We start from the raw sequence: 23,488 nt of genomic DNA on the forward strand, positions 1-23,488 counted from the left end.
ATGAAATATAGAATTACGAAGATCTGTGAACCGCAGTGGGTCAATAATTACCCTTCCAAACTTTTAAACAAATTGCTCTTTAGTTCTTCACCATCAAACCAAAATTTGGACCTTCAGTCAAACACAGACAACAATCCGTTTACTTATAAGAAAATTACTTATATACCTGAACTTACACAAAAGCTGATCACTATGTTTAAAAGTAATATCCCCAATAATGATATTAAATATATCGAACATTATCCGTCAAAACTGTCTACGGTGTTTTCCAAACTTACGGACCAGACTCCGTTGGAGTACCAGTCAAATGTTATCTATGTTGTACCGTGCTCCTTGTGCGGGGGTAGATATGTGGGACATACATGTCAATGGCTTAAAAAACGTCTTAGTAAACACAAAAGCGATATTAGAGTTTCGAAGCGTGGTTGTGCTTTGGCACAACATTGCCTTGACAATGACCACCCTTTCAACTTTGATGAAGTTAAAATTTTGGACAGAGAATCTAATTATCACAACAGATTATTTTTGGAAATGTTCCACATATCTACCCAACATACACGATTAATTTTAGGACAGATATAGACGCTTTGAGTAGTATTTATTCGCTGGTTTTCGAAATGTACAAATCAACTTAAAAATTTTTTACTTTTTTTAAATTTTAAATTTTCGCGCTTCCCGCCTCACGTGAAGTTGTCGATTTAACTTGTAACGTTTGTACGCAGGCGCTTATGCCATAGGTTGTTTTTAACGACTCTCTCACACGTGTTTTTCGATGCCGAGTTTTACGTTTGATTTCTCTGTTTTTCGCCTTTTTCCTGGCAATTGTAAGTTTTATTGTTTTTGTAATTACTTACTGTTACTTTTGGTTTTGTTTGTAGTAAATGCTCAAGCCCTGATGAAGCAACAATAGTTTGCGAAATATTGGCATTGAAAAAATAATTGCGTAAATTTTTTATCACGATCCTATCCTGGAACAATCGCCTCGTCCTTAATAGCAAATACTTCCGCCTGAAATACAGTACAGTACGTACCTAGGCTGTAGGCTTGCTTAATTCGAGGTGTCTGGCAGTATACTCCTGCTCCTACCCCTTCAGGCGTTTTTGATCCATCTGTGTACAAGCAAATGTCTGCCCGAACCAGAGAATTTTCATTTTCGATCCAGGACTGCCGCTCAGGCAGTACAATCTGGTATCGAGCATTAATCACGGATGGTGATACCGCCAAATCTGACGGCATTGATAGCACAGTATCAGTGCTTATAATGTCTTCCGCAGTCCATTGGTAGGACATGTCGGAACAGTTTTGAGCATATTGCTTAAATCTGTAAATGGTTGTTCTAGCCACTTTCTCTATATGCAAATGCAAAGGAGATAGGCCAAGCAGAACCTCCATTGCTAGAGTTGGCGTTGTGCCTATCGCACCAGAGATTGCCAATCCAGCTACTCGTTGAATTCGTGAAAGTTTACTGATAACTGAAGTCTGTCGAACTTTCCTATACCAGGCTGCTGCTCCGTATGTGATCATAGGTCTAACCACAGTCACATAGAGCTAGTACAGTCTTTCAGAGGTAAGACCCCAATTTTTTCCACAAAGACTGCGACAAGTCCACAAGGATAGTCTAGCTTTGTGCAAAACTCCCTGCAAATGTCCATTCCATGACAGGGTTTTGTCTAGGATTACTCCTAGATATTTGACTTCCTTTGAGAAAGGAATTTCTTCACCTTGGATAGTTGGGCGGATTAGTCCATCCAACTTTCGCTTCCTGGTGAAGGGCACAACAATTGTCTTTTGCGGGTTTATTGAGAGGTTCTCTCCCTTACACCAAGCGCAAATGGTATCTAGGGTCACCTGGAGGACTTTAGATATCCTCGGCAAACAAGTTCCTTTGACCATAACGACAATGTCATCAGCATAAGCTTGTATTTCCACACCAACGGCTTCGACTATCGCAATCAGATCGTCAACTAGGAGGGACCAAAGCAGGGGAGATAACACCCCTCGTATCACCGTGGAGTGAAGTAGAAACTATTCTACTATCTAGCATATTGCGGATCCAACCCGCTATAGTTGCTTCCACTCCCCTGTCAAGAGCAGCTCTTTCAAGAGATTGTGGTATTGCGTTGGTGAACGCTCCCTCTATATCCAGAAACGCACAAACCAAGATTTCTTTATCCTGCAGCGTCCTGGATACTCTACCAACTAAGTTGTGTAGAGCCAATTCTGCTGATTTTCCCGCTTGATAAGCATACTGGTGGCGACTCAGTGAACCAGATACCAATGGCACCGTACGGATATACCGTTCCAGAACTTTTTCAAGGGTTTTCAGCAGAAATGACGTTAGGCTGATGGGTCGAAAGGCATTAGGAGTAGGGACCGAACGGCCCGCTTTGGGTATGTAAGATACCCGTACCTTAGTCCATTCTGCCGGCACATATTTCCAGGCGACACTCGCTCTGAAAATTTTTACCAAAATTGGCAACAACAAAGACCTCCCCTGCTGTAACAAAGCAGGAAATATATTGTCTTCTCCAGGCGATTTGAACGGCTTAAACGTTTGAATTGCCTGGTCCACGGATGTGTAAGTGACGACTTTTCTAGCCACACTCCAATCCGTATTTGAGGGCGCTTTGCCTTGCAGGAATAGCCCGCTGTGGCATTATCGGCCCTCATCATCAGGCTTCCTGGGAAGTGAGTCTGCATTAGAAGCTCCAACGAGGCTCTGCTAGAGTCCGTAAAACTACGGTCAGGCCGCCTAAGTGAGCCCAGGGGTAGTGCCGGATCTCTAGCGAGAATCTTGTGAATTCTTGCACTGCTGGGTGTGTCTTTCACTCCCTCACAGAACCTCCTCCAAGACTCTCTTTTTACCTTACGTATGTTTTTGGTGTAATTCGTTAGAGCCTGTTTATATTTCTCCCATTCACCTAATGTCTTGGCCCGGTTGAAAAGCTTTCGGACCTCTTGTCTTTCGGAGCTAAGAGATTCGTTCCACCAGGGTGTGCCCCGATTACTACTTTTCACCTTCAGTGGACTGCTACTGTGATATGCAGAGCGAATTGCCACAGAGATGTGCTCCGTGGCTATTTCAACCTGATCACAGTTCCTAACGGTTGCGATAACACTAGTTAGGTTATCTGCAAGGCAACTTTTAAACAGATCCCAATTAGTGCTACGGGGATTACGGTACGTACAGTCCGATTTCATCCCTAAATCAATTTTAAATTGAATATGTCTATGATCTGAACACGACTGTTCAGAGGATACCCTCCAGGAGGTTATCTTAGAGCTTAATATAATTAAGCTGAACGTAATGTCAAGTACCTCTGCTCTATTTCTGGTAACAAAGGTTGGTTTGGCGCCTACATTATTAACAGTAAGCCCCTCCCCTAATAGGTAGTCAAAAAGTAACTCATCTCTTTCATTTGTGTTGGTGCTTGCCCACATTGTGTGGTGGGCATTGGCGTCACATCCAACAACAACTTGCAGGTTATTCCTTCGGCTGTAGGCAATTATGTCTCGCACAGCGGCCGGGGGAAGGTCTTTTTCCGTTCCGGGGAAGTATACTGTATACTGTTATGTTACACGTGGAGTAGAAAATACAAAAAAGTACTGTTCATTTTTGTGTTAAGGTCTTCAACCATCTACCTAATAGTTTGAAAATAAAGCCATCCACGGTATTCAAAAGCTATCTCAAGCAACATCTTTTAGAACGAAACTTGTCTTTCACTCCCTCACAGAACCTCCTCCAAGACTCTCTTTTTGCCTTACGTATGTTTTTGGTGTAATTCGTTAGAGCCTGTTTATATTTCTCCCATTCACCTAACGTCTTGGCCCGGTTTTTGTTATATAGGTAATAAGAATTTTAATCTTTTGTGTTATGGCTAAATTTCTTGCAACTGAAATGCGCGAACCCACTCTATTAAATTGAGGTCGCTTACGAGCGAGGCACTACAGTTAATACAAAACTGCTGCCAAATTGTGAAAATTATAAATGTTAATCATCGTTATCAAATGAAATAATTATGTTTAATGCTTGAACAGTTGGTACAGTGATAAAGGTTCTCAAAATTCTTAGACATCTCCTTTCGAATTTCTGCATGCCGATCTTCCTGTATTTTCTCAGTTTTTTTATTTTTTGCCAATATGGTTTGTTTCGATTTCTTTACATACTTTCAGGCATTAATTGTTTATATTATACGACTTTTACAGAATTAATTTAATAACAACACAGATAAAAATAAATAACCCATTATTTTGCACCACAAAGGCTGTAAATAATCATCTCTTATAATTTAATAGTAAAAGATATAATAAAAAGATATCCTTTCAGTTTCTTTACTTAGTTATTCAAGGCCGATGGAATCGTATTCAATCGACAATTGACGTTGTTATTCCACAAGAACTTGGCCAAAACGTTTATCATTCTTGACGTAGTTCCCAGTCGGTAGCCAACGAACCAGCAAAGATGATCAACAAACGACCTTCCAAAACGTTGTCGCAACTTTCACTATTAAGTTCAGTGTTCACCTCTTCGTCGCGGTGCTATACTCGCCGTCTAAACTCCAACGAAAAGAAGATTTCTCCATCTCCCTTCTTCTTTTACTACTTCTAAAAACAATTTCGACGACAACCGGATGAACGTGTTGCGTTGGTTACGTAAAAGCAATCGTTAAAAAAGATATGTTGGGAAAGATCAGATAGATTTCGATGGTGACGTCGATTTATTTCTGCAACATACAATTTTAACAAATTAAAAAATATATGTAGACAAAAAGTTAATTAATTAATTACTCTGTATGGATAATGTCGATTTAACCATTTTACTTATTTAGCTTTTTTTATTACGAAATAATTTGCAAATTTATTTTTATGATAGTTCCTTTTTTTCTATAGAATTAACTGTGGGAGAATAATATAAGATATCTACGTGATGTAAACAGTCTCTCTTTTGCGAAACTTTCATTCAAATTGGTACTTGAAAAGAAGGGTATTGCGGGTGAATCGGTTTCTTACATATCTGTCGCAATACCAAAACAATACAAGATACAACAAAAAGAAATCCACGATGATTCTTAATTGAATCACGAATCGCTTATTGTTTATTCCAAAGAATGATTAATCCAAATTTATTAGGTATAGTCATAATTCCTTTTTTATCTAGATTGACCAACGGTTTAATAGAATTTGTCAGCGGCTTATATTCATTTGTAAAATATGCGCTTAGCTTTATATTCGGGTCACGTTTAAATTATTCGACATTGTTCTCGGTGTTTAGATAGTTTATGAAATTTGCAAAACCCATTTAAGATAATTATGTGTTCTTCACATAAATTTTAAAACTTTTCTTGTTACTACTAAATAAATTTAATTACACCAACACTATCATTAACATATTATTTAACAAAATATGACCATAACGCATAATTTGGTCAAAGCAACTCGGCTTGATTGTGTGGCATCGTGTATTAAAGCTGATTTTGCTTGCGGTCGAGGCGTTTCATTATTTGACACCAGTTTTTTTATTGAAATGATATTATTTTAAATTGAAATCGATTGAAATTGATCGATTAAGATGAAGTCGCTTGCTGCCGAGATGCTGCATTGTTTGAATCTCCATTTGATCTTTAAGGAAAAGAAATAATATTGTTAACACCATTTATTACTAGGGCACGGAAGTTTTGTAACAAAACGACACGATTTCCTCCCTCCACTCGTTCTCGACAGAAAATTTCATACAAAAGTTGTTCTAAATTAAATTCTAAAACAATTTTTTCAATAAAAAATATATAAAAATATATATATAAACATTTTTTTGAGGTTATGTTCTTAATTATTGATCAAATCAAAAATTTTTATTAACAATATTTGTTTAGAATTACTTCTGGAACAGTGTTCGTTAATAAAATGTTTTGGTAACTTAAAATTTTAATTTCCCTCTGAATAGTATGCTATCAAAAGTAATTATCTCAATAATTATTGTTTTTATCAAAAAATGTTTTAAATAAAATTTGTTTCAATTTCGATTTTGAATCAATTATCTTAATAAAAAAAATTTACATCTCTATTAATTAAGCGTCTAAGTGTAATTATGTATAAAAATTCAAAAATTATTATTTTGAGGTTATCTCCTTAATTATTAATTAAATCAAAAAATTTTGTTAACAATATTTGTTAAGAATTGCTTCAGGAACAGTGTTTATTAAAACAATTTTTTTCTAACTTGAAATTTTAATTTCCCACTGAATAGTATGCTACAAAAATCAATATTTTTGAGGTTATATCCTTATTGTTGATTTAATCAAAAAATTTTGTTAACAAAATTTGTTTAGAATTACTTCAGGAACAGTGTTTGTTAATACATTTTTTTGCTAACTTGAAATTTTAATTTCCCTCTGAATAGTATGCCATCAAAATTAATTATCTCAATAATTATTGTTTTTATCAAAAAATGTTTTAAATAAAATTTGTTTCAATTTCGATTTTGAATCAATTATCTTAATAAAAAAATTTTACATCTCTATTAATTAAGCATCTAAGTGTAATTATGTATAAAAATTCAAAAATTATTATTTTGAGGTTATCTCCTTAATTATTAATTAAATCAAAAAAATTTGTTAACAATATTTGTTAAGAATTGCTTCAGGAACAGTGTTTATTAAAACAATTTTTTTTTAACTTGAAATTTTAATTTCCCTCTGAATAGTATGCTACAAAAATTAATATTATTGAGGTTATATCGTTATTGTTGATTTGATCAAAAAATTTTGTTAACAAAATTTGTTTAGAATTACTTCAGGAACAGTGTTTGTTAATACATTTTTTTGCTAACTTGAAATTTTAATTTCCCTCTGAATAGTATGCCATCAAAATTAATTATCTCAATAATTATTGTTTTTATCAAAAAATGTTTTAAATAAAATTTGTTTCAATTTCGATTTTGAATCAATTATCTTAATAAAAAAATTTTACATCTCTATTAATTAAGCGTCTAAGTGTAATTATGTATAAAAATTCAAAAATTACTATTTTGAGGTTATCTCCTTAATTATTAATTAAATCAAAAAATGTTGTTAACAATATTTGTTAAGAATTGCTTCAGGAACAGTGTTTGTTAAAACAATTTTTTTCTAACTTGAAATTTTAATTTCCCACTGAACAGTATGCTACAAAAATTAATATTATTGAGGTTATATCGTTATTGTTGATTTAATCAAAAAATTTTGTTAACAAAATTTGTTTAGAATTACTTCAGGAACAGTGTTTGTTAATACATTTTTTTGCTAGCTTGAAATTTTAATTTCCCTCTGAATAGTATGCTATCAAAATTAATTATCTCAATAATTATTATTTTTATCAAAAAATGTTTTAAATAAAATTTGTTTCAATTTCGATTTTGAATCAAATATCTTAATAAAAAAATTTTACATCTCTATTAATTAAGCGTCTAAGTGTAATTATGTATAAAAATTCAAAAATTATTATTTTGAGGTTATCTCCTTAATTATTAATTAAATCAAAAAATTTTGTTAACAATATTTGTTAAGAATTGCTTCAGGAACAGTGTTTATTAAAACAATTTTTTTCTAACTTGAAATTTTAATTTCCCTCTGAATAGTATGCTACAAAAATTAATATTATTGAGGTTATATCGTTATTGTTGATTTGATCAAAAAATTTTGTTAACAAAATTTGTTTAGAATTACTTCAGGAACAGTGTTTGTTAATACATTTTTTTGCTAGCTTGAAATTTTAATTTCCCTCTGAATAGTATGCTATCAAAAGTAATTATCTCAATAATTATTATTTTTATCAAAAAATGTTTTAAATAAAATTTCTTTCAATTTCGATTTTGAATCAATTATCTTAATAAAAAAATTTTACATCTCTATTAATTAAGCGTCTAAGTGTAATTATGTATAAAAATTCAAAAATTATTATTTTGAGGTTATCTCCTTAATTATTAATTAAATCAAAAAATTTTGTTAACAATATTTGTTAAGAATTGCTTCAGGAACAGTGTTTATTAAAACAATTTTTTTTTAACTTGAAATTTTAATTTCCCTCTGAATAGTATGCCACAAAAATTAATATTATTGAGGTTATATCCTTATTGTTGATTTAATCAAAAAATTTTGTTAACAAAATTTGTTTAGAATTACTTCAGGAACAGTGTTTGTTAATACAATTTTTTGCTTACTTGAAATTTTAATTTCCCTCTGAATAGTATGCTATCAAAAGTAATTATCTCAATAATTATTGTTTTTATCAAAAAATGTTTTAAATAAAATTTGTTTCAATTTTGATTTTGAATCAAATATCTTAATAAAAAAATTTTACATCTCTATTAATTAAGCGTCTAAGTGTAATTATGTATAAAAATTCAAAAATTATTATTTTGAGGTTATCTCCTTAATTATTAATTAAATCAAAAAATTTTGTTAACAATATTTGTTAAGAATTGCTTCAGGAACAGTGTTTATTAAAACAATTTTTTTGGGGGGAAAATCGTATCGTTTTGTTACAAAAGTTCCGTGCCCTATTTATAACGTACAGGAAGAGAGCTTGACTATATAAGATGCGTGATTTAAAATTAAGATTTACCACAATATTTTAAACAAAACTTTCTTAAATATCATGACGTAACTAACCAAACATGTAGATTTTACATTAAGAATGAGTTTTCACTATCTCCATTGGTTAGTTTCCCACAATAACTCACCACACATTCAATAAGAACGCGTTGATTAGATACTTGGGTGCAATTAAAGAGTTTCGAATGGTTAGTTAATTGGATGGAAGGTTTTCTCATCGCGAGACAATCATAGATTTACTTCCTCTTGAACCATCGAAAAGACTGTGATTATAAATTCACCCCCACTTTTAGTATTACTCATCATGGTGGGAATGCTTTCTTTTTCGTGGTGTAAGTATTTCGCAAATCAATCGACATTCTTGTAATCATCATCACCCATCGATAGGGAGTAGTCGCGAAATGTACTCGAGATGTAAGTCGTTTAATGTCGCGACGCTTTCTCAAGAAGAGGGTTAAAGGTTGCGGTTCTTCTTCTATTGTATTTGCGACGTAGAATTCAATGTAGGCGCCGTCACTTTAGAGAAAGTAGCTTCGAACACATGCGGCGGATAACTTCCAAAGCACATCGTAAAATCAATCGTCACAGATTACGTAAAAGATTACGTGTTGTAAATCTTATAAGTTAATTAAAGTATTTAGCTTCTTTTCGAGAATATTATTTAACGAATAGTCAGGAGATCTCGTTACTTATGAAAGAATCTACATTACCTAAGAGAATAATGGCGGAGGACTACAACGATACAACAGTTGCTACATTCCGTGGGAACTGTTATACATTAAGTACGAAGCACACGAATCTCGTAGTCTCTGGATTCAATTGAAGGCATTTTAACAATTCTACAGATTTTGCGATGATATTACGAAAAGTTCAGAAACGAGTTCGGATGTTCCGTCCTTGCGGCGACCTCACTTTGCCGCTAGTAATTACTTTAACATTACGTAAAACCATGATCGGATCTTATTGTCGGTCCCACAATTAATACGAAATTACCTTCAAATCATTCTAAATAAAAATAAATTTTACGATAACTATTATTAACAGTAACAACCCGTCTATTATTGATTTAGTGTGAAAGTACTAAAGAAAACGTTTAATTACCATTCAATTAGCCACATCTTCGTTTTCGCAATAAACCTTTCTTATATAAACCAAGGAAAGTTTGCCAACAGGCGCGTAAACCCCGCTTAGAATTTTTTAAAAAACGAATAGGACGCGTCCGGCATTCGAAAAACAATAAAAGGAAACGTTGTAAAACGTTTCAAAAACATTTTCGAACGCTCGTTTCCTTTTAGAAACAAAAAAAAAGGAGAATGGCAATAAGAAATACCAAATTCTTACGATATCCTGGTTTTGGTTTGTCCTTACGCGGGATGATGCGCTCGTGAACTATTCTAAATACCAAGGTTAACTCAATAATAATAGTAATACGAATTAAAGTTGAATCGTGAGTGAAGAGAACATCAATTAGAATGATTTTGACGTTTTGTGGGATATTAATCTGGTCAATGATTAATTTTATACATTTTACAAAAAAATAACCTATGCGAAGTTAGCCCCCAAAAAAAAGGGGGGTGAGGGTGCGGTGAATCCTAGGTAGGCTTGTCCTACTTGTTTTGCCGTACTCAGGGTTCTTGTCTTATGACCTGAATCAAGACCGACACTGCAGTTTTTACTGCTCCTTCACGAGGTGCCCCTGTACTATACCAAAAGTGTCGGATCTAGACTAGCCAGTCGATAAACTTGGCTGTCGTCGCGTGGCTTAGGGCTTGCACGAGAGAAAACGTGGCCGGGGACGACTGATATAGTCGAAACCGTTATACCATGCATACCTATTATTTGTGGACCTGTTCCACGGGCAGGGCATGCGGGGGCTTAATTGTCTGGGTCAAGAGGAGACAACCTCATTAAAAACCCCAAAGTGAATGTGGAACAGCTTATGCAGAGCACTTTAGGCTGTCATCTGACGGTCTAGTCATCCGGGAAGTGATGGCTGCTAATAAGCGGACTCTGGAGACCTGCCGCCTTTCAGTTTTAATAGGCTTATCGGGGTATGGGAGCACTGCTTCGATGGACTACCCTTTCTGCTCTACTCGTGGGATTAGTATGGAGACGCCCAGTATTAGTAAAACCCTAGACGAGGGGGGGATAAACCTCGATCCTGAAAAGGAAACCAAAAAGATGGAGGATGGTCCTCCATCACAATCTACACTTGTGGTAGCCGGACCGTCCGCACCCAAGTCAAGTTCTCCCTCTCTGGAAGAGGAGCAGGTTCTTCTGCATTCTGAAGGGGAGAAAGATGAGGAGGAGGCTGTTAAGGCACTAGACAGTCTCACCCTTAAACAAAAACGCCTGCGGCTGCCAGGGTCCGCTAAAAGGAACCTGCGCAAGCTTATGGGGAGCGGGGTGCCTTATGAGACCGCCCTCAAGCAGGTGATTGAAAAGATCAATACTCCATCGGAAAAGAGCGCAGAGACCTCTAAGCCTTTGGCCAAGAGGGCGCGCTCTGATGGGTCGACGCCCGAGCAAGTGGCTAAGAAACCCAAGCAGGCTGAGATCGTGCCGACGGAAACCAAAGCTGCTTCAGAGAAGTAGCTGACTTACAAAGCTGCTGTGAGCGGTATCAGGGTTGGATTAATTCACCCAGACTATCCCGCCCAGCAGTTCAATGTAGAACAAGTGGGGTTGCTACGGAGGGAGGTTATTTCAGCCGTAGACAACATCTTATTACGCTTCAGGCCGGGAGGTGGCTGCCCGCAGGGAGGGGTGTTATCTCCCCTGCTTTGGTCCCTCCTAGTTGACGATCTGATTGCGATAGTCGAAGCCGTTGGTGTGGAAATACAAGCTTATGCTGATGACATTGTCGTTATGGTCAAAGGAACCTGTTTGCCGAGGATATCTAAAGTCCTCCAGGTGACCCTAGATACCATTTGCGCTTGGTGTAAGGGAGAGAACCTCTCAACAAACCCGCAAAAGACAATTGTTGTGCCCTTCACCAGGAAGCGAAAGTTGGATGGACTAATCCGCCCAACTATCCAAGGTGAAGAAATTCCTTTTTCAAAGGAAGTCAAATATCTAGGAGTAATCCTAGACACAACCCTGTCATGGAATGGACATTTGCAGGGAGTTTTGCACAAAGCTAGACTATCCTTGTGGACTTGTCGCAGTCTTTGTGGAAAAACCCCTGAAAGACTGTACTGGCTCTATGTGACTGTGGTTAGACCTATGATCACATACGGAGCAGCAGCCTGGTATAGGAAAGTCCGACAGACTTCAGTTATCAGTAAACTTTCACGAATTCAACGAGTAGCTGGATTGGCAATCTCTGGTGCGATAGGCACAACGCCAACTCTAGCAATGGAGGTTCTGCTTGGCCTATCTCCTCTGCATTTGCATATAGAGAAAGTGGCTAGAACAACCATTTACAGATTTAAGCAATATGCTCAAAACTGTTCCGACATGTCCTACCAATGGGCTGCGGAAGACATTATAAGCACTGATACTGTGCTATCAATGCCGTCAGATTTGGCGGTATCACTATCAGTGATTAATGCTCGATACCAGATTGTACTGCCTGAGCGGCAGTCCTGGATCGAAAATGAAAATTCTCTGGTTCGGGCAGACATTTGCTTGTACACAGATGGATCAAAAACGCCTGAAGGGGTAGGAGCAGGAGTATACTGCCAGACACCTCGAATTAAGCAAGCCTACAGCTTGGGTACGTACTGTACTGTATTCCAGGCGGAAGTATTTGCTATTGACATGGGTGCTAAAATCCTTCTTGAAAGAGGGGTAAAGAACATGACAGTACGAATTTTCTCAGACAGTCAAGCCGCTCTCCAGGCGCTGCAAGCCGTGAAAACGGTGTCGGCTCTGGTTAATGATTGTAAGAGAACATTAAACACACTGAGTTGTGATAACAGAGTCTCTCTGATCTGGGTCCCGGGTCACTCTGGTGTTGCTGGCAATGAAGCGGCAGATAAGCTAGCACGAGATGGCAGCGCTGAAGCGTTTGTGGGACCGGAACCAGCAGTTGGTGTATCATTTGCGATGGCCAAATATAGGATTGGACTGTGGGCTGAAGAGAGACTTCGCCTACTGTGGACCAGTTCTCCTGGAATGAGACATGCTAAGGTGTTTATTAACATCGCCACTGTCAAACCCGGGAATATTTTAGGACTTGCCCTTAGTAGCATTGGACTGCACGGTGAAATTTGATAACGATATCTATCGGGGTACAATAGATCCTTAGGGTCGCGGTGCAAGGTTGGTTGGTCCGCCTACCCGATATGTATTCTATGTAATGTAATAGTGAGTTTACACATGCATGGATTTAGTGGCGCCAATAAAAACTGGCGCGCCAGTAAAATTAAATTGCATGTGTAAACATCAACTGGCATGCAAGTTGAAACCATGCATGCATGGATCGGAAAAGTCTGCACCCTTCTGAAATTACTGGCGCCAGTGATGAGTCTAAAACATGTAACCATGGCAACATAGGTGAGTGTCCACAAAAATACAAAATTTTTTAATGTCAAATTTAGGTTATTTTTCCTTGCATTCAAATTAAATCCCAATTACGTTAACACATTCAACGATAACGTATAATTATCCACCTTAAACCTAGAATATATCTATTTTCCTTTCGGTTTAGGTTCTAATTTGTGTATATAGTTGTAGTACTCTTTAAAAATGAAACTGAATCACTGGCGTATCTACATCTCCTGGTCTATAGACATATTCTCCTTATCATCAGTTTCTTTCATAACATTTTCTTCTTAAAAAAAATAAAAACTCAAATCAACGACCAATAAATCCTAACGATAATTACGGCCAATAACAATAAATAACTCATCATCATCATCACACAAACTTATATTCTTCTAATTTTATTTTTAACCCACATTTCCAAACATAGTCTACGGTCGAAGAAGCTATAACCTTCGGCGACGTGTTATGTTGCAATACCAAACCGCCAACAAGAAGATTCTAGTACGGAGAACGTCTAAAGAGTTACGTGACACGCACACTTCGCCATCCCATCCCAATACATTCGCGTTACCTACGTGTACGTGCACGTGTTCTCATGAGCGAGAAGAAATCTCATGGAATTCCCCCACTCGATAATTCAACGTACGCTGAATCTTCTTCATGACCCCAATGGGGGGTGGTAACAGTGGTGGAGGATCCATCCTTTCACTAATGTGTGGCGGTGGTTCAGCTCATCTTAACGTCTTCAACTTTGTTCAGTCGTTTGTGTGTGCTGATCGATTCAAGATGAGGGCTTTTTATGTACTTGCATACTGTGTGGGTAAGTGAAAACTTATATTAATTTATATAATTATCTTGTCTTAAATATTTATTCAAAATTAATAATTTGTATTAAATTCGGTTTAAAATAGCTAGTTGAGTTATACAATTAAAACAAAGAAAAACAATACAACAATTAGGAAAAGTTCGCACAGAAAAGAAACACTTTATGTAAAATTTCTCAAGAAAGAAATTGAACCCAACCGGATTAAAGATTTTTTATTCATAAAAGAAAATGCTTGGGTGTATAACGTGTTAAGTAATCATTAATGAGATTTGATATCGAATTTAATCAGGAGTTAAGTAACTTTGATTGAATGTCGGGGAGAATTTTCTATACGTGCGAGTCTATTATTAAGGAAGAATGTAATTGTGTTCAAATTGATTCATATCCAAGTTAGGATTTTTCTAATTAATGAAGATGAGTAAGACATTTTAAGAAAATAATCATCATCTTCATATTAATATTTGTTTAAATGGAATAATGAAGACCATTTGACATTTCTGATTACTCTTTTCTTTATTTAAAAATAGAATTACATAATCCATAAAAGATGACTACATTCTCATCTTTATAACATTCCATCCCGACAATAAAAAATATGGTTAAAAGAAATGTCAAGGTCTTCGCCTTTAGGTCGTCTCCTGTTTACCATTCTCATTTATCGATGATTTTAATGCTTCACTTGTTGTTTGTCGGTGCTCTTTAATGCCAAACCTTCTCGTGCAGCTTTCCAAAGACGAACATGGTTTATCGGTCCTGACCTTTGTTAATGAACTGTTCACGATGAAAACGACAATAACGCACGAGAGATTCACCTTCTTCCGTTATTTTACCACTTTCTCTTTAACCAAACGCGTGTTATATTGGGTGATAAATATTTTTTTTTTTAGAAAGTGATTTCCGGATTTATGTCATAATCTTTGAAGTGTTTACGAAGAAATTGATTTTGTTAACTTTATTATTAAATTATTATTATTGTGGTGGATGCGCCGGTTATTTAATAAAAATTTATTTTTAGGTGTTTTAACAACATGGGTTAATTCCCAATTTTTAAACAACCGCCCATTTCCTACATACAGTTTGGAGTCAATGCCCGATACAGACTTTTCCTGCAGAAATAAAATCCTAGGTTCTTACTACGCTGATATCGAAACCCAATGTCAAATGTTTCATATTTGCGTTAGAGTTTCCGGTTTAGGGGTAAGTACTAATTGTTTCCTTACTTTCCCATTCGAAATGTAAATTTAGTAATAATATGAACTACATTCACAAGACTGATAGAATCGATTTTATTATTTTGAATGATAATAATATTAATAATTTTATATAGTAACGTTCTCCTTTGTTTTGTACATGTCGTGTGCACAGCATGCTACAGCCACTTCCCCTCCTATACAGATTAATAAAAAGAGGAATATGGTGGTTAAAGCAAAAATCATATTAAAAATTGAAAGTAACTTTTTTTTGAATTTTTATATTATGAGAATTGATTGCCTCGCTGTGGTGACATGTTGAATTTTCTTTTAACCCTTTGTGTCCCAAGAAGTCAAACATTTTGAAACTTTGTGACAGAATCAGACAGAATTAAAACGCTATCAAAATACACTCACAATCAGTAAAGGCCTTTGGAATAAAATTTTAATTCAATTCAAAAATTCCTGGAAACCGTGTTTATTGAAATTAAGAAATAAAACTTATTTTAAATTGAAGCTTAAAGCTTTCTGTTTAAATCGATGTATAATAATCGATGGGTTGAATTAGAAAAATATTGAGAAAAAGAGTATTGAGTTAAAACTAACATTTTCGTATAACCTAAAAGTGTCAAAAAAGAAGCTAATTTAAAAATTCCTGGAAGCCGCATTTATTGAAATTAAGGAATGAAACTTATTTTAAATTAAAGCTCAAAGCTTTCTCTTTAAAATGATGTATAATAATTGTTGGGTTGGATTGGAAAAATATAGAGAAAAAAAATGTTGAAACAAAACTTACATTTTCGAATAACCTAAAAGTGTCAAAAAAGATGCTAATTTAAAAATTCCTGAAAGCCGTATTTATTGAAATTAAGGAATGAAACTTATTTTAAATTAAAGTTCAAAGCTTTCTCTTTAAAATGATGTATAATAATTGTTGTGTTGGATTGGAAAAATATTGACAAAAAACATGTTGAAACAAAACTTACAATTTCTTATAACCTAAAAGTGTCAAAAAAGATGCTAATTTAAAAATTCCTGGAAGCTATTTTTATTGAAATTAAGGAAAGAAACTTATTTTAAATTAAAGTTCAAAGCTTTCTCTTTAAAATGATGTATAATAATTGTTGGGTTGGATTGGAAAAATATAGAGAAAAAAAATGTTGAAACAAAACTAACATTTTCGAATAACCTAAAAGTGTCAAAAAAGATGCTAATTTAAAAATTCCTGGAAGCTATTTTTATTGAAATTAAGGAAAGAAACTTATTTTAAATTAAAGTTCAAAGCTTTCTCTTTAAAATGATGTATAATAATTGTTGGGTTGGATTGGAAAAATACAGAGAAAAAAAATGTTGAAACAAAACTAACATTTTCGAATAACCTAAAAGTGTCAAAAAAGATGCTAATTTAAAAATTCCTGGAAGCCGTATTTATTGAAATTAAGGAATGAAACTTATTTTAAATTAAAGCTCAAAGCTTTCTCTTTAAAATGATGTATTATAATTGTTGGGTTGGATTGGAAAAATATAGGGAAAAAAAATGTTGAAACAAAACTTACATTTTCGAATAACCTAAAAGTGTCAAAAAAGATGCTAATTTAAAAATTCCTGGAAGCTATTTTTATTGAAATTAAGGAAAGAAACTTATTTTAAATTAAAGTTCAAAGCTTTCTCTTTAAAATGATGTATAATAATTGTTGGGTTGGATTGGAAAAATACAGAGAAAAAAAATGTTGAAACAAAACTAACATTTTCGAATAACCTAAAAGTGTCAAAAAAGATGCTAATTTAAAAATTCCTGGAAGCCGTATTTATTGAAATTAAGGAATGAAACTTATTTTAAATTAAAGCTCAAAGCTTTCTCTTTAAAATGATGTATAATAATTGTTGGGTTGGATTGGAAAAATATAGAGAAAAAAAATGTTGAAACAAAACTAACATTTTCGAATAACCTAAAAGTGTCAAAAAAGATGCTAATTTAAAAATTCCTGGAAGCCGTATTTATTGAAATTAAGGAATGAAACTTATTTTAAATTAAAGCTCAAAGCTTTTTCTTTAAAATGATGTATAATAATATAGTAGAAAGTACCGACTGCTCTAAATGTGCCGAATAGATAACTACAGTTTAAAATTAGTGTTTAAAACTACTGGTACTTTAAAGTACCGTCGGGACACAAAGGGTTAAAAGAAATGCTGGTTTAAGGTTGTTGATGTTAACAGCTACTTCCTTGTTATTTTTGAAAATTACAAAATATTTCGGAAATGTTTTTATCACTTTAAATGGGCCTTCATATCTTGGTGTTAAAGAGGGTTGAATCCCATTAATTTTGACAAAAACAAATTTTGAAATGAATAAATCTTTATGAATAAATGGTTTTTGGTTGGAATGAAAAACTGTTTCAAACAAGAGAATGTTTCTCGTAAACTAGATAGCAATGGATCAGATTCCAAAGGGTGTTGAATATTAACAAAAAATTCTCCTGGAAGCCTAAGTGGTTGACCGTATACAAGTTCGGCAGATGAACAACCTAGGTCTTCCTTAAGAGATGATCTGCGGCCTAGGAGAACCAAGGGAAGATCATTGTTCCACCTCGTAGTAGTAGTGTAAGAATGCCGGTCCTAGAGCGGAAGTTGCTCCTGCGGTGACGTCACGCCTCAATGTATTAGGTATAGGGGGGGATACCAACCAAAGTTTGGGGGAAAAAAAATTAGGTTGGTATTAAAAGTAACTAGAGATCTAGGGATTTTTAGAAAATTAAATAGAAAAATTTAAATACAATGGCGCCACCTAGATTTGAGTGGGATAAATAAAACACAAAATTAATAAATAAAAATTAATATTATATTTATTTTAAAACACAATTTCTTTTCTATATCAGCTGATATTCGAAAAATAAATAATTTTCATTATCAACTACTCCGGTTGAAGACAGATCCTAAAGTAAGTTTTAAAGTTAAAAATCCCAAGAAAGGAGGAGGAACCTCCGCAAAACAAGATCAACCTACAACAACCACAGCGATGAAAGATGCATCTTCGATCATCAGAGGTTCAGTGTCTTTAATATGTTTAAATATATTACGGTTGATGGTAAAAAAAAATTTGAAGAAAAGAAATTGTGTTTTAAAATAAATATAATATTAATTTTTATTTATTAATTTTGTGTTTTATTTACTTACACCACTCAAATCTAGGTGGCGCCATTGTATTTAAATTTTTCTATTTAACTTTCTAAAAATCCCTAGATCTCTAGTTACTTTTAATACCAACCTAATTTTTTTTCCCCCAAACTTTGGTTGGTATCCCCCCCTATACCTAATACATTGAGGCGTGACGTCACCGCAGGAGCAGCAGGAGCAACTTCCGCTCTAGAACCGGCATTCTTACACTACTCGTAGTGTTACCTCTGGCAGTTATAGCTGTTTTTAAAGAACGGTGAAACCTTTCTAAAATTCCGTTGCTTTGGGGATGTATGAATTTGACGTGTTCCTAGAAGGGTGTGAAATTTTGAAAAGAGTTTTGATTCGAATTGTCGTCCCTGATCATGGGTTATAGTGCTAGGAATGCCAAATCGGCTGAAATAATGCCGAAACAAAGTATCCGCAATAGAAGATCTTTGAGAGGAAAAGCTTCTGGCCAACGCGTGAAACGATCTATTACGGTGAGCACATATGTGCAGCCAAGGGACGGAGTGAGAGGACCGACCAAATCAATGTGGATATGATCGAATCTTAATTTTGGTATCGGAATTTTACTAATAGGTGATTTTGTGTACTTTTGAACTTTTGTTTGTTGACATCGCAAACAGGTTTTTGTCCATAACTGAATGTGTTTTGTCATGTGAGGCCAAAAGAATCGTGTTTTATTGTCTATAGTCTGTGATAAAACTGCTCCTATACCTTTATTTGAGGCGTCTGTCGTCAGTGAAAGAGTTGCTTGTGGTGATGGGTGTGCAAGAGTGACGGATTTTGATAAAAGTTCTTTGGCTGTAGTGAAAGAAATGTCGTGAAGGTGTGTCCAAGAGGTGATTGATTTAAGTTTTTGTGAATAAAGTGTTTTTGATAAATGATGTAAAGGAGCTAAAATGTTTGAGATGTTTGGTAAAAATCTGTGATAAAAATTTATCATTCCTAAGAATCGCTGTAATTGTTTTAGTGTGGTTGGTTTTGGAAATTCAGTTATTAGATTGCGAAGGGCGAACGCCTTCAGCAGAAATTTGATGACTTAGGAAATTTAAATCTGTAACTCCAAAAACACATTTTGTTGGTTGTATATTAATATTACAGCTTAACCTCTCAAACAATTGTTGTAAATGAAGATAATGTTCTTCTTCATTGCGACTGGCTACTAGAATATCATCTAGATATACGAATAGGAAATCTAAGCCAGATAGAACTTCGTTTATAAATCTTTGAAAGGTTTGTGCCGCATTACGTAAACCGAAAGGCATTTTAGGAATATCGTCTTCTTCTACAGGAATTTGGTGATAAGCTCGTACCAGATCTAATTTTGAAAAAATTTTGCAATTGTGTCAATGTAAGTTAAAATCTTGAATGTGCGGAAGAAGATAACGATCTGGAACTGTGATGTTGTTGAGTTGTCTCCACATGGTCTCCAATCGTTGGAATCTTTCTTAGGAACCATGTGAAGAGGCGACGCTGTAGAAGAAGAAGAGGGTCGGCAGATTCCTAATGCCACCATTTGTTCGAATTAAATTGTGGATATATATATATGTGTCCACAATATAAATTAATATTTTAATAAGTAATAATATGAACTACATTCACAGAATCGATTTTATTATTTTGAATGATAATAATATTAATAATTTTATATAGTAACGTTCTCCTTTGTTTTGTACATGTCGTGTGCACAGCATGCTACAAACACCATTAATCTTTAAACAATCGAAATGTCACCATCGTGATATGCTTGATCTTCTTCTCACAATCTAAACACGTCTTGTTGCGAAATATATCCGTTGTTGTTCTAACGAAATGCCAAATTATCTTGTTTTGTTCTTTATTGTGAAAAAAATTATAATAATCAACCTTGACACGGTTACAAAAAAAATGATGCTCTGCTGTAATTCACCGTGAAATTTTTTCTGTTACGCAGGTGCAGGACTTCCGTTTCCTCTGTCCAAACGGTACTGCTTTCGATCAAGATCACCAAATTTGTGCGGAATGGGAGGATGTCGATTGCGACTACAGTACTCTTTATTATGCTAGCGACAATTTTGATTTATATCGTATCGGTTCAGGTAATTTCTTAATCTTAAAAAATTCTTAAAAAGTTCTTGAGAAATAATTTTCTTTTTCCTAATTCAGGTTTTGAATCAAAAGCTGTAAAATATGGTGAGGAGGAAGAGGTGTTCGCTTTACAAAGAGCAGAAACTGGAGATGCTAGAATCAGTGGGGACCAACAAGTTTACAGGGTGAATCAACAAAAACAACTTGAAAACGCTAATTTAAGAAAATCAAAAGCACAGAATCAATATCGTTCAAATAATAACGAAAATAATAATGATGAAATATTTAAAAGTTCGAGTAGCTCGAATTTCTTCAATAATAGAAATAGAGGTAAAGAATACGATGAAGAAAACGTGGAGGACGACAAAAACGTGAATTATAATCAAGATAGGGATTACGAACAAAGAAGGAAAGTGAATAGACACCAAAGTAGAAGGCCAATTAAGAATGATGTTACCACAACAACTACGATTGCTCCTACTCAAAGAAATAACAGACCAACGGGATTTATAAATAACTTCGCTGGAAGTAGCTTTTCAACTACATCTAAACCAATTACTACAACCGAACAACATAGAACGAGGCAAAATGTTAGAAAACAATATGATTACAATAATGCGGATAATTTCAGGCAAAACACAAGAAATTATGACGATAATAATAACAATTATCCCAGTACTACTTACACGATCAGTACTCCAGCCCCATTTAGAACTAATAACCAAAATAACCAACCTACCACTTATTCCCCGAAAAAAATCGAAAATTATCCATCAACCCAAGCTAAAGGATTCACAAAAGAACCCGAAAATTATCCATCCAACTTCCCTAAAATACAAACAACACCAAGAAACACAAATTATGACGCAAATTATGAAGTTACTAAAGTTAAAAATTTTGAAACTAAGAAACAAACGGATTACCCAACCACTTTTGCTCCTAAAACATTCAGCGGGCAAAGCTTTCCTTCTACATTTTCTCCCAGAACTAACAATGGATATACACAAATAAGTCAACAAACAACACAACAACAAAAACAAAATACACAACAATTTAATACTCAAACTACAGCTCAACAAAGAAATACACAAAATACGCAATATAACACACAGTATAATACTCAATATACTACAACTCAACAACCTAACACACAATTTAATACTAAAACGAATCAATACTCAACAAATACGCAAACTACTCAATACAACACACAAAACACCCAATTTAATACTCAAAATACTCAATATAACTCACAAAACACCCAAAACACACAATATAACACACAAACTTATAAAACTCAACCTATAAATACAAGAACAACCCAATTAACAACATCAAAACCGACTCCTTTCACTCAATATACCCCAACTGTACCGAAATTAAGTTCAACAACTCCTGTATCTAGGTCGCATCGTTTTGATGAAACTCAATATGATGATGGATCGTATAATTCAAAGTATGATAATTACGATAATAACGATGAATTTTTGAAAACGGCTCACAGCACAAACATTGCGAGTAGTAGGAACGAATTGGCTAAGAGTAAAACGACCTCGAAGCCTCAATACGATTCGCCCAGACCGTTTTCGGTAACTACAAGTGCGCCCAAAGTAACTGAAAATTTGAAGCCGGTACAAAAAGTGGTGTCGCAAAGCGGTGGGGATCCTAAAAAGGAGAAGAATGCAAGTTATGATTACGCATATTACGATAATAATCCGGTCGCGGAAACTGAGTACGATATTGATACGGAGTTTAAGAAGTCGACTGGAAAACAGTAGTTAGTAATAATAATAGTTGTTTAGGTTTGGTTTAATTTTGATTGTTAAGGAAATTTTAGTGAGTAATTTTAAATTGTGAAATTATGAGTGTATATAAAGTTGTAGTTGAGATTTGCAAACATAGCCAGTATGTTATATAAGTAAAAAAAAAAAAAGATAAAAACGAGGAAGACAAAACGAAATTTTCTTATTTATTGCTACGCACTTTTTCGTATTGTTTTATATTGTAAAATATTACTGAATATGAAATAAAAATGTTTAAATACATTTTGGTTATTATTAAACCACTTTATTATTATTAAGTAAATGAGTCATTGAGTGCCAAATGCAGAAAAGATATAATTAACTTGAATACTGCTTTAGAGGTAGAGAAGAAGCAAAAGAATAGGGAAGATTCCTATTATTATTATTATTATTTCTATGGTGGAAATTATATTCCCTTTGCCTGTACAACTACCTCCATAGTAATAACTAAAGTACTTACAAAAAAAACATATTTTTTCGCATATATATATATATTACACACATAGCTTATCCTTGATTATTATATTGATTAATAATAATTACCTACTGCCTGTGAAATGCAGTAAAGCAAGGGACAACGCAGAGAGGTACTGCACATCTTTCGCACATTATTTTAGTGCGTTTATCGTTTGTTTTCGTACTGCAAAGTCTGCATCGTTTATATGTCTCCGACGGACAAGGTAAATGATCTCCAACATTCGAGAATCGTACTTCATCAGCAACCACATGAATGGCTTCCTGGCGAGTGTCGGCCTGTATCAACTTTTTTCTGATCACGTAGGTGGGATCGTCTTTTTCGACTGGAGTATACACCAATAAGCCCTCGAGCTAGGGCTACGCGAAACTCCAAATGCGTCAGATTTACTTTACTTATCTTGCTCATAATAAAAGCGTTAATGATGCTAGCATCAAGGAGAAAGTAAAAAAGGCGAAGCCACCATCGTTTGCTTCTTCTTCCAACTGTGTATGTGGTTTTGATCTGGTCGAATTTATCCCATTCGCTTAGTATACTGCTTAATGGCTAAAGGGCAGCGAATTGGCACTTTACTGCCGTCTTTCTGAGTCCTCAAAGTAGTACAAACTCCGACTTTTGGATAGAACGCACTGCTCAAAAGTAGTACCTCCTTATTATCCTGCCAAATTATAAAAGCAACATTGTCCTTCACACGCCATTTAAATTCACCCTTAGATAATAATAATAATAAACTGCCTTTATTTCTAGAGTAAAGAGAACAAACAATAATAATAGTAACTATAGTTACTATAATGCAAAATAAAGATAATCAAAAAAGAAAAAAAAAACAATATTTAAAAAGAAAAATAACTTAAATACAAAACAGGTGG

General features: G+C 34.5%; 1 protein-coding gene across 1 annotated transcript; it reads left to right on the top strand.

Moving 5' to 3' along the window:
- The first annotated feature begins 13,723 nt into the window (after positions 1 to 13,723).
- LOC111421787 (GATA zinc finger domain-containing protein 14) lies at positions 13,724 to 22,387 on the top strand. Its single transcript, XM_023054975.2, has 4 exons — positions 13,724 to 13,899; positions 14,921 to 15,102; positions 20,209 to 20,353; positions 20,421 to 22,387. Exons 1-4 carry the CDS (start codon positions 13,740 to 13,742, stop codon positions 22,118 to 22,120), a joined length of 2,187 nt encoding a protein of 728 aa, XP_022910743.2. The 5' UTR covers positions 13,724 to 13,739; the 3' UTR covers positions 22,121 to 22,387.
- The last annotated feature ends 1,101 nt before the right edge of the window (positions 22,388 to 23,488 follow it).

The sequence above is a fragment of the Onthophagus taurus genome, chromosome 2 (genome assembly GCF_036711975.1).
Source record: "Onthophagus taurus isolate NC chromosome 2, IU_Otau_3.0, whole genome shotgun sequence".
NCBI lineage: Eukaryota > Metazoa > Arthropoda > Insecta > Coleoptera > Scarabaeidae > Onthophagus > Onthophagus taurus.